Source organism: Canis lupus, chromosome 21 (genome assembly GCF_011100685.1).
Source record: "Canis lupus familiaris isolate Mischka breed German Shepherd chromosome 21, alternate assembly UU_Cfam_GSD_1.0, whole genome shotgun sequence".
Lineage (NCBI taxonomy): Eukaryota > Metazoa > Chordata > Mammalia > Carnivora > Canidae > Canis > Canis lupus.
The window spans coordinates 29,778,625-29,791,374 of record NC_049242.1 but is presented as its reverse complement, the minus strand read 5'-3'; the positions used below and the strand labels follow the sequence as shown (position 1 = coordinate 29,791,374).

Here is a 12,750-nt window from a genome sequence, read left to right as displayed (position 1 = left end):
GAACTACAAAGATTGGGGAAAATTTTTAAAAAGTCACAGAGATGCCAGATTTTTCTTAGGGGATTATTAGGGTTCGAAGCAGAGGGATAGAGTCAAGAAATTCTTTCACATTTTAACTTACTTTCCTTAATCTTATGTCTTGACCTATATGGAGCTATGAGTTTCAACCCAAGTTTTCATTAACTGATTTATAACTCATCCCTATATTAGGAATGCAGAGATCCAATTGTCCTCACTACCACCCCTTCTTCAGTAATCTCTGGATTCCTTGCTTGATCTCCTGGGTTCGCACTCCATAAACAATGGGGTTGAGGGCTGCGGGGATGACATTGTGGAGGACATTGAGCAAGACTGGCACATCAGGGGAGACTTTCTTCTTCATCATATGAGTGAGCACGAAGACCAGAAGGACGGTGCTGAAGAAGAGGATAAGGATGAAGTGAGAACCACATGTGCTCAGGGCCTTGGCCATGGCACCCTCTGCCTTGAGTCTCAGCACAGCTCGGAGTATAAGGCTGTAGGAGAGGAAGATGAGGATGAGGTCAGATCCTAGCAGTGTCCAGCCTCCAGCAAATTGGAGAATGCGATTGATGGTGACATCATCACAGGAGAGCTTGGAGACAGACAAATTGGCGCAAATGCAATTCTCAATAATATTTCTCCCACAATAATTGAGTCGAGATGATAGAATGGGGAGAGTCACTGTTACAATCCCATTTCTGGCCAAAATAAAGGCAGCAGCCTTAGCTACAAATCGTTCAGTGATGATTGATGGGTACCTCAGTGGGTGGCAGATGGCCACATAGCGGTCATAGGCCATGACCATAAATGTGCAGGACTCCATGGCATAGAAACAATTAATGATGTACATCTGTAGGAAGCAGGCATCAAAGCTGATGGACTTGAGGTCAAACCAGAAGATGACCAGGACCTTGGGGATGACAGTGAGGCAGAGAACAATGTCCAGGAGGGAGAGGAGGCTGAGCAGGTAGTACATGGGCTGGTGTAGAGAGGCCTCCAGCCAGATGGTGATCAGGAGAACAGCATTGGCCCCCATGGCCACAAGGAACAAGATGCTGAGGGGCAGGGATAACCAGAGCTGCCAAGTGGGGGACCTGACAAAACAATTCAGGAGGAACTCTGAAACCCCAGTGGAGCCATTTCTGTGAGGTGTCATCTTGTGGATTTTGTTTCTATAGATTTTCTTTCGCGATCTAAAAAGTTAGGATCAAAATTAACCTCTGACTGTAATTAAAATGGAAGAGAAAGTCACTTCATTGGAATCAACTTATGGCTCTATTTTGCTTTAACTGGAGATTTTGCATATTACATATAGGAGAAGAAATTAATTTCAATCCTTAACAAATTTTTTCTCACTTCTGGAATATTTCTAATTTCTTAATGAATCAACCTTATAAAATAGAATTAGTAATTTCAGTTAGCTGTGAGGCAGCATCCTTACTTTTGAAAAAATAGGTCCTTTAATTTAAGCAGTGTGAAGGTGGTGAGATTGGCCTTTAGTAATTCCTCTTTGAATCCCTTTACCCAGTTGTCCATATAATGTCCCTAACCTCCACAGCAGGTACTGCTCAGTGTTGTCACTCCTTTCTTCCCATGTACCTTTTATTTATCCTTTATATACAAGAGACACAAAGATTAAGTATTATCCTTGTTCTCAAGGAAATGACAATCTGTTGGGTGTGATAAGAATAGATAAATATAACAACAATACTAAGAATAATAACAGAGCATTATGCAGAATATGAGAGTATAGGTAAATATTAACTTCAGTCACAGGGAAGTCAAGTGTTCCCAGGACTCCCCTCCTGTTGAATTTTAAAGACAAGTCCAAAAAACTCTTGTGAAAAAGAGTTATCTATTGCAACGAGAGATGCCTTCAAAATGTTTAACATCAGCATGTCTAGAGTCTTTAAAATCATGCTGTGTAGGGTCCCTAGATTTGTCCATCTAGTACTGATGTTCTGCCAGGTGTCATCCCATGATTGGAAATTACTCTGCTTCATCAGCGTTTAAATTTCACCATTTTGCATTTGTTTAGCTAGCAGGAAAATACAAACCTCTGCAGTGTATTGAATGGATTTCCAACACTTACCAGGAACTGTGTTAAAATATATTAGCAGCATTATCTCACTTTACTATTAAAACAACTGTGTGAGGTATGCCTTAATATGAATTTACAAATGAGGAAAATGAGGTGAAGAAAGCTTGAGAAAATCAGAAGATCATAGGTAGTAAAACTTTCAATCTAGATGCAAAATTCTATTTCATTTTAAACCCAACTTTTAGTCACCTATACTGTACTACATCTCACCAGCAAAGGATCATTAGTTGGATAGTCTCTCAGAATTCTTCTGAGACCTGGCATGCCATGATAATGTCTTTGGTTCCTCAGTCTCTGTCAAAGGACAAAAATCTGTCCTTCTAAGGTAGCAAAAATTTTTGAAAATTGATTACAACAGTAGAGAGGTAGTTTTGGAATGGGGGCTGAGGAGATAAGAGGATTTTTAACAGAATTATGAATGGAGAACTGAAAATAGTTTTTAGTCATCACAATCCATGTGATATAGCTGTTAAAATGACATGCTTGTTTCCATCTGTATATGTCCTTGCTCCTATAGGTCCAGTCCTGATCACCTTGTTGTTTCTTGGACCTGAACCTTCTTACCAATAGCCTCGGGAACTGCTGGGTCAGAGAACGGTAGTGGGAATTACCCTCCTCTTCCCCAACTCCTCTTTTCATTCCATTTGATGTTCTGCCTTAAAATCAAGGGAATGCTCTCCTTTAAGTGTCTGCCAGGAACCGTGTGTCTCTTCCTGGAGGCAAAAATAATTTTAAGACACATGGAGAGTTTACCTTATCTCCCACTTCTTTTCCTGTTATTAAGGATAGCATATGCTAACAATGTCTACATAAATTTCAGAGTGGTTTTAAAGTTTAAAGTTGTCTCATTTGTGCCAATGAGACACAGTACAAGGAAGATTTGCTGTTATACCAGCCAGTTTTATCACAGCACATGCAAATTTCAGTGTCAAATTCTGACACTACTTCCTCCTGTCAGGACTTGTCTTTTGCACTTCATTTTTTTTATTCCAGCTTCTCCTCTGCTCACATCTTATACAGTAACATTATGGCACTTTCATTCTTAGCACAGCTTCCAATCTCACCTTAGTTAAGCTGGATGAAGGATCCCTGCCTGATTTCTAGAGAGTCCAGCTATATGGAAGCACCCCTGCTGCAGGAAAAGGGGATCCATAAGGAAACCTAGAAGAAGGAGAATTTTAAAAAAATTTTCTGAGTAGTCTTGGAAAGATTATTTCTAGCACTAGGATAGAATTTCTAGAGAGCACAAAGGAAGGATTTTCCATCTTATGGTTCTATTCTCTTTTCTTTCTTTCTTTTTTTTTCTTCCTGTCTCTTTTTCTTCAACCAACAATTTATTCAACAATGAGTATCTACTCACCTCTAGGCTAAACTATTTGGATGTACATAGATACTTTAGTTTCCTTTTTCAATCGTCCTCTGCGATCAGAGACCATCTATGGTGAATAGGACAGAAGCCCCAAAGCTAGTTTTTCTTGCCTCCATGAGGGTCAGACTGAAGAAAGCCAGTTGAAGTTGGAAACTAATGCAGGGAATCAATTTAAGCCCTTTCCCTAGGCTCCAGGATGGAACTGTGTTATGGGATGCTAGAAACACAGCTTTGAAATTTGGAGGGGATGAAAAGGTTGCCTAGCCCCATGGTATTTGGATAAACTTGTGAAATATTCCCACCAGTCTATCCTTTGAATTATGGACTGGATCCAGAGACAGAAAGGAAATTACTTTTTTTTTTTTCCTGGCAGCTTTTTCTAGTATTAGTATTCCAGCTTTTAGAAATTCTTTATCTTGAACTGAGGTAAGTTATCTCCCTCTCCTTGCACTTATACGTATCTTTGTTTTTTGACCTTTGTCATGACATAGGATGAGTTTACTTCTCTCCCTAATGAATGAAGTATATATACACAGATTTCCTCCTGTATGGCTTCTAGATTTACAGACTTCAGATTAAAAACATCAGATTATTTTATTGAAAAAAAGTTCTACTTTTCAGCTATCCCAAGATTGGTTGATATTCCATGGGCAAATTCCAGCTTAAGTATATATCCCTGGTACATGAAGCCCCAGTTGTGGTCAAGGCAGCTAAGAAGGGTCCTTTTGTCACACAGGCTATAATCTCTATTACCTCTGACTACTTAAGCACCCTTGACTCAGGAAAGGACAGGGATACACATCTTGATTGAAAAGATAAGGCCCTGTCTTCTGGCAAATCTTGATGTCTGTGCCCTACGGGTACCTCTCCAGACTTTCTTTCACAGACTCACCTTCAGAGGGTATTGTAGCATGGGTTCTGCCTCCACTGATAATGGAGCTCTGACTAGTAAAGCTGAGACTCTAATAATCCCAGTGGCTTTAGGGATCCACTCTGGGGGAAACTGTCCATCCCTCTTCCCTATAGAGGGAGATGAAAATGAAGATTAGCAATCTCATAAGGCCCGTCTAGAACAAATAGCCATGTAGTTAAGGAAGAGAATGATTGTTTCTACCTGGGAAAAAGAGCCTTTGGGAGCCCATCCCTAGGGGGTGCTATGTTGTATATATCACCTACAGTGGATTATTTCTTTGGATGTCAAAGGCTTACATTTGCACGTGAGCATTCATTTGTGTATGTGTATGCTATCATCTTCCTCCAAGGATGCTCTAAGTTCATCTACACATTTTTGTGCATTTCAGGCACATGCTCAGTGAAGGATTGATATTGTCTGCCTGTATTGTTGAATGGATAATCACGTATAGTGACTTTAACCATGCCATTATAATGATAAAATGGAAATGAAACAAAAATTTTACCTATTGAGAAATGAAATGCATTTTCCAGAGAGGATACCCATGTAAGAGTATTTTTGTTACAATGAAAATGTAATTTGATTTTAACTGAATAATTGTTATGGAACATGAAGTCTTCCTTAATTTTACTTTGGGGCCACTGGTGCCCTGAATTGAGGTACTCACATTCTTTACATTATTGTACATTAGTATTATGACCTTAATTTGGCTTTATGCTAATGTTTTTGTTTATTAATATTAATAATAAAATCTTATTTAATTTTACTTCATCACTTAACTTCCATCTGAATCTCTGCCCCCTCCAAAAGGCACAAACCTTATTTATTTAATATATATTCTTTCTAATTCACTTTTAATATGTTTATTTCTCTACGGGTTATCCAAAAGAAAGTTTTTCTCAGTGTTGATGAGTGTTCAATTTTTACATATTTATTATAAATCTCATCTTGGCTCTTAATTTTTCACTTAATACTTTTTTTTAAAAAAACTTGTCCAAGATACAACATGCAAATATAGTTCATTTCTTTTAATTTTGATAGTATTCTATTGTATGTATGTAACTTTTTATTAATATAGGCAACATTTAGGTTGGGACCTTGTTATTAATACATTAGGAGGGACATTGTCTTTTACCATTTTCTTAACGGACATATGAAAGTTTACCTTTGTTATATACCTAAGAGTAGGATTACGGAATCAGGAGGTTCAAACTTACTTTTCTCTACCTATACCAGATTTCTCTCTAGGATACCTATATGCAATCCTACCAGAATTAGTTTAAGTGTCTTGATTTCTTATATCCATAGCACTGTTAGATATTATCCAATTTTTTCTTTACAGACATGATAGTTGAGGGTAGCCCTCATTGTTTTGATTGATTGATTGATTGATTGATTGATTTATGATAGTCACAGAGAGAGAAAGAGAGAGAGAGAGGCAGAGACACAGGCAGAGGGAGAAGCAGGCTCCATGCACCGGGAGCCGGATGTGGGATTCGATCCCGGGTCTCCAGGATCGCGCCCTGGGCCAAAGGCAGGCGCTAAACCGCTGCGCCACCCAGGGATCCCTTGATTTAGTTTTTATGTTTGCTTAGTGTTTTTATTTGTTATTATTTTTTATTGGTGTTTTTAAAATAAACTTCTTAGTCATTCTGGTTTTCCTCTCTTTGAATTATATACTTTTACTCTTTACTCATTCTTGCTCTCCTTTTTTTGTGATGACTTACAGAACGTTTTATTTAAAAAATTAGGGTTTAGAACATTTAATTCTAGCTTTAGACTTTGCTAATATTCTCTCCTAATCTTTCATATATTTGTCTATTTTTGAACATGATATCTTTTGTTGAGTAGAAATCTTTAGTATTGATATAGGCAACCCTGTCTAGATCTCTCCTGATAGTTTCTACTGTTGGACCCTTGTTTAGGAACTCTTTCTCCATCTCAAGGTCACAAAGTTGTTATCTTTTCCATAAGTTCTTAAGTATTTTATTTTTGTATCCTTATTTATGCTTTATGTTGTCTATCTTGGGGCTGATATTCTGTTGGTTGCTTAGGTATAGTCATTTGGTCATCAAGATACTTGGTTGATAAAATCTGCTATTCTGATTATCTCTGGGCAACTATCCCCACCACTGCCCTGGTGTCTGTCATCTATTTAGGATCAAACAATTAAGGGTTAAATATTTGGCAAACTGATGGTCTTTGGTTATGTTTCATGATGCTAATTCACTCTGATCACTTAGTGTCCAAGCTATACTAGTTATTAAATACTTTTAATTTTTCCTATGTAGATATTCTAAAGTACATAATCACCTTTGCTTTTTGCAAATGGGAAACCCAGTTAACCAACACAATTTACAAAATAATGGATATTTAGTATTGATTAGTAATAGATATTTAACAATACTGATTTGTGTGGTTAACTATGATGTTTGTTACATTCTCATATACAAGAGACTATTGTTCACGTCTAAGTTGGAGTATTTGACTATTTTTGAATCAGTTCTACAATGTTTTTGTTACAATTGTTTGTGAAATATATTAATATCAACAGGATGAATTGGACTTTAATGTTTCCCTAAATTGTTTTAGTCAATGTGAAAAATTAGAATGCATGATTTTTAAAAAGATTTATTTATTTATATTAGAGAGAGAGAGAAAGAGAGAATGCTCTATGGAAGCCATATGTGACCAATTTTTTGGAAGGGTTGTAAAATAAATTTAAATAAATAGATATAACTTTATTCAAATTTTATTCTTGTATGAGTGAATTAATCAGAGTCATTTACTTATTTGTTTGTTTGTTTATTAAGAAATTGGCTCCTATGAGTAAGGAGAGGCTGGCAAATCCAAAATTGGCAGGGTGAGTGGGCAGGCTTGAGACTCAGGAGGGCTAATCTTTCAGTTTGAGTCTGAAGGCCATCTTCTATAGAATCAGAAAAAGCCAGGGTAGATAAGGCAGTCTGCTAGCTAATTCACTCATGTTCAGCACCACACCAGTCTTTTTGTTTTACTTGAGACTTCAACTGATTGGATGAGCCTCACCCATGTTATGGAGAATAATCTGTTTTATTCAAATTCCACTAATTTAAATGTTAATTTCATCCAAAAACACTCTCACAGAAATATCCAGAATAATATGGGACCAAATATCTAGGCATTTCATGACCCAGCCACGCTGACAAAACTAGCCATCATAATCAGTTTTGATAATTTGTGCCACTGAAGAATTTGTCCATTTTGTATAGTTGTCAAATTTATTGTTACAATGTTCACAATTTTCATTTATTATCTTTTTAAAGTCTATTCCATATAACGATGTTCTTTTCCCCTTCCACATATTGGAAATTTGTACCTTTTTTCCCATTTTTCTTTTTTTAAGTGTATACTTAAATTTTTTTTTAATTTGAATTCAATTTAGCTAACATATATTTTATTATTAGTTTCAGGGGTAGAATTTAGTGATTTACCAGTTGCATATAACTTTCAGTGCTCATTACATAAAGTGCCCGCCTTAAAACACATCACCCAGTTACCCAATCCCCTTACCCATCACCCTTGGTTTGTTTCCTATAGTTCAGCATCAAGAGATGGGTTTGTCTCCCTCTCTGTTTTTGTCTTATTTTATTTTTTCTTTGCTTCCCCTACACTCATCTGTTTCTTAAATTCCATATATAAGTAAAATCATATGGTATTTGTCTTTTTCTGAGTGATTTATTTTGCTTAGCCTAATACCCTCTTAGTTCAGGCCATGTTGTTGCAAATGGCAAAGTTTCATTTTTTTGATGGCTGAATAATATTCCATTGTATTTATATACCACATCTTCTTCATTCATTCATTAGTCAATGGACATCTGGGTTATTTTGATATTTTGGCTATTGTGGACATTGCTGCTGTAAACATTGGGGTAAATGTATCATTTCAAATCACTTTGTATCCTTTGAATACATTCCTAGTAGTGCAATTGCTGGGAACCTCTATACCGTTTTACAGAATGACTGCACCAGTTTGCATTCCCACTCACAGTGTAAGAGGGTTCCCCTTTCTCCACATCCTTCACCAACATCTGTTGTTAATAGTTTTTAATAAACTCAGAGTTGTGCGATTATCATCATCATTAATTTAGTAATATTTTATCATTCCAAAAAGAAACCTCATACCCATTACGAGTCATTCTCTATTTTTCCCAAGCCCCCCTTCCCAATCAGCACCTAGGAAACTACTAATATACTATCTGTTTCTAACGATTTTCTTATTATGGACATATATAAGTGAAATCCTGAAACGTGTGGTTCTTTAACATTGGCTTCTTTCAGCCAGCATCTCTTTAAGGTTTTTCCATGTTGTAGTGTGTATCAGTACTTCCATTTATTTTTATTGCTGAATAATATCCTATTGCATGGATATACCACATTTTATTGATCCATTCATTCATCAATTAATGGATATTTGGATTGATTCCATTTTTATCTATTATGTATAATGTTGCTATGAGCATTTGTGTAGCACTTTTGTATAGACATATATACATATATACATACATAGAAATATATGTATATACATATAATATATATTATATGTACAAAAATATATGTATATTATATATTATATATGTATGTATATAACATATAATATATATATAATATGTGTGTGTGTGTGTATATATATATATATATATACACATACACACATATATATATTATTTACCTAGGAATAGAATTGCTGGGTCATATAGTAAATCCATAAAAACTTTTGAGAAATTGACTCTATTCCAAAGTGGCTGCATCATTTTATAACCCCACTGGTAGTGTGTGAGGATTCTTATTTCTTCACATCCTCATTAACCTGCCTTTTTGATTATAGAAATCTTAGAATAAAATAGTATGTCATTATGGTTTTGATTTTCATTTTCAAGATATTGAACATCTTTTCATACTTATTGGTCATTTGTATATCTCCTTTGGAAAAATGCATCTTTTCCCCCATTTATTATTTATTTATTCTCCCATTTATTTAAACCCATTTATTAATTGGGTTGTTTCTTTGTGTTGAGTTGGAAAAATTCTTTTTATTTCCTGGATACAATTCCCTTATCAGATACATAATTTGCAAGTATTTCTCTTATTATGTGGGTTGTGAGTGTGTGTGTGTGTGTATATATATATATATATATATATATATATATATAATGTACAAATAAATAAATATATATAAATAAATATTTATATATACAAATAAATATATTTATATATATATATACAAATAAATATTTATTTATTTATTTGTTTAACAATGTTACATTAGTTTTTGGTATACAACATGGTGATTCAATAATTCTATAGGTTATGCTATACTCACCCCAAGTGTAGCTGCCATCTGTTACCATGCGATGCTATTGTAGTTATCATTGACTATATTCCCTGTTCTGTACCTTTTAGTCCCATGATGTATTCATTCCACAACTGGAAGCCTGTATCTCCTATTCCCCTTCACCTATTTTGTCCACCTTCCCAGCTCTCTCCTTTCATGGCAACCATCAGGTTATTTTCCATATTTATAGATCTGATTCTGCTTTTTGTTTGTTTATTCATTTGTATTGTTTTCTCAGATTTCATGTATAATTGAAATCATATGGTATTTGTCTATATCTGTCTGACTTATTGTATCCTCTGGGTCCATTCATGTCACAAATGGCAAGATCTCATTCTTTTAATGGCTGAGTAATATTCTATTCTCTCTCTATATATATAAATATATAAATACATAAATATTTATATATATATAAAATCACATCTTATTTATCCATTCATTTGTCAATAGACTTTTGGGCTGCTTCCATAGCTTGGCTGTTGTAAATATTGTTGCAGTAAACATAGAAGTACATATATAATTTTCAATTAGTGTCTCATTTGCTTTGGGTAAATACCCAGTAGTGGATTTATTGGATCTATTGGATCATATATTTCTATTTTTAATTTCTTGAGGAATGTCCACACTGTTTTTGATAGTGGTTCTACCAATTTACAATCCCACCACAGAGCATTAAGTTTCCTTTTTCTCCATATTCTTACCAACATTTGTTATTTATTCTTTTTTAAATTAGAACTATTCTGACAGGTGCAAGGTAATCTCTCGCTAGTTTTGATTTGCATTTCCTTTATAATTAGTGATGTTGAGCATCTTTTCATGTGTCTGTTGGCCATCTGTATGCCTTCTTTGGAAAAATGTCTATTCAGGTCCTCTGCTCATGTTTAATTAGATTAATTGTGGGTTTGTTTGTTCATTTGTTTGTTTTTTTGGTATTGAATTGTGTAAGTTCTTTATATATTTTGGAAATTAACCCCTTATTGAATCATTTGCAAATGTCTTCTCTCATTCAGTTGGTTGCTTTTTGTTTTGGTGATGGCATCTTTCACTGTGTGGAAATCTTTTATTTTTCCTTTTGCTCTCTTCCCTAGGATGACGTGTCTAGAAAAATGTTGCTATAGTGAATGTCAAAGAAATTACTGCCTACATTCTCTTCTAGAATTTTTATGGTTTCAGGTCTCACATTTAGGTCTTTAATCAATTTTGGGTTTATTTTTGGGTATAGTGTTAGTAAGTTGTCTGGTTTCATTCTTTTGCATTTGGCTGTCCAGTTTTCCCAGCATCATTTGTTGAAGAAACTGTCTTTTCCTCATTGTATATTTTTGCCTCTTTCGTTATAGGTTAATTGACATATAAGCATGGTTTATTTCTGGGCCCTCTATTTTGTTTATTGATCTATATGTTTGTTTTTGTACCAAAATCATACTATTGGTAGTGTATCTTGAAATTTGTAATTTTGATACCTCTAGCTTTTTTTACCCTCAAAATTGCTTTGACTATTTAGGGTCTTTTTTGTTTCATACAAATTTTAGGATTATTTTTTCTAGTTCTGTGAAAAACATTGTGGATATTTTAATAGGCATTGCATTGAATCTGTAGATCAAGTTGGGTAGTATGCACATTTACACAATATTAATTCTTCTAATCCCTGAGCATGGAATATCTTTCCATTGGTGTGTATTGTCCTCAATTTTTTTCATCAGTGTTTCATAGTTTTTAGGATATATGTCTTTCACTTCCTTGGTTAAGTTTATTCCTAGGTATTTAATTCTTTTTGGTACAATTATAAATGCTATTGTTTTAAAACTATCACTTTTTCTTACTTTGTTATTAGTGTACCAATTTCTGTGTATTAATTTTGTATTCTGTGACTTTACTGAATTCATTTATTATTTCTAATAGTTTTCTGGTCTTAGAGTCTTTAGGGTTTTCTGTGTATATATATTATGTCATCTGCAAATGATGACAGTTTAAATTTTTCCTTACCAATGTAGATGCTTTTAATTTTTTTCTTGTCTGGTTAAGACTTCCAGTACTATGTTGAATAAAAGTGGCAAGATGAACACCCTTCTCTTGTTCCTGGTCTTAGAGGAAAAGCTCTCAGCTTTTTCCTATTAAATATGATGTTAGTTGTGGAGTTTTCACATATGGTCTTTATTATGTTGAAGTATATTCCCTCTAAACACACTTTGTTGAGAGAACAAATGTTGAATTTTGTCAAATGCTTTTTCCGAATCTATTGAGATGATCATACTATTTTTATCCTTCATTTTGTTAATGTGAAGACTCCTAACTCAGAAAGAACTAGGGGTGGTGGAAGGGGAGGAGGGCGGGGGTTGGGGGTGAATGGGTGACAGGCACTGAGGGGGGCACTTGACGGGATGAACACTGGGTGTTATTCTGTATGTTGGCAAATTGAACACCAATAAAAAATAAATTTATTATTAAAAAATAATGTGGTGTATCAAATTGATTTGTGAATGTTGAACTATTTTTGCATTCCCAGAATAAATCCCACTTTATTGTGGTGAAAGATCTTTTTAATGTATTGTTGGATTTAGTTTGCTAATAGTTTGTAGAGAATTGTTGAATTTATGTTTATCAGGGATATTGGCCTATAGTTTTCTTTGTTTTGGTATCAGGCTAACGCTGGCCTTATAGGCTATACATAGGCACTTTCCTTCTTCTACTACAATTTGGAATAGTTTGAGAAGAGTAGGTATTAAATCTCCTATAAATGTGTAGTAGGATTCACCTGTGAATCCATCTGGTCTTGAATTTTCATTTTTTGGTAGTTTTTTGAAACCAATTCAATCTTGTTTCTAGCGATTGGTCTGTTCAGATTTTCTGTATCTTCTTGATTCAGTTTTATTTTTTACTTTATTTTTTAAGGATTTTCTTTATTTATTTATTCATAGAGACACATAGAGAGAGGCAGAGACACAGTCAGAGTGAGAAGCAGGCTCCATGCAGGCTGC

General features: G+C 34.7%; 1 protein-coding gene across 1 annotated transcript; it reads right to left on the bottom strand.

Annotated features, from left to right (window-relative positions):
* Positions 1-235: 235 nt before the first annotated feature.
* Positions 236-1,177, bottom strand: OR56A3 (olfactory receptor family 56 subfamily A member 3). Its single transcript, NM_001388725.1, is given in 1 exon segment — positions 236-1,177. A coding segment is annotated over 1 exon segment (942 nt).
* Positions 1,178-12,750: the final 11,573 nt, after the last annotated feature.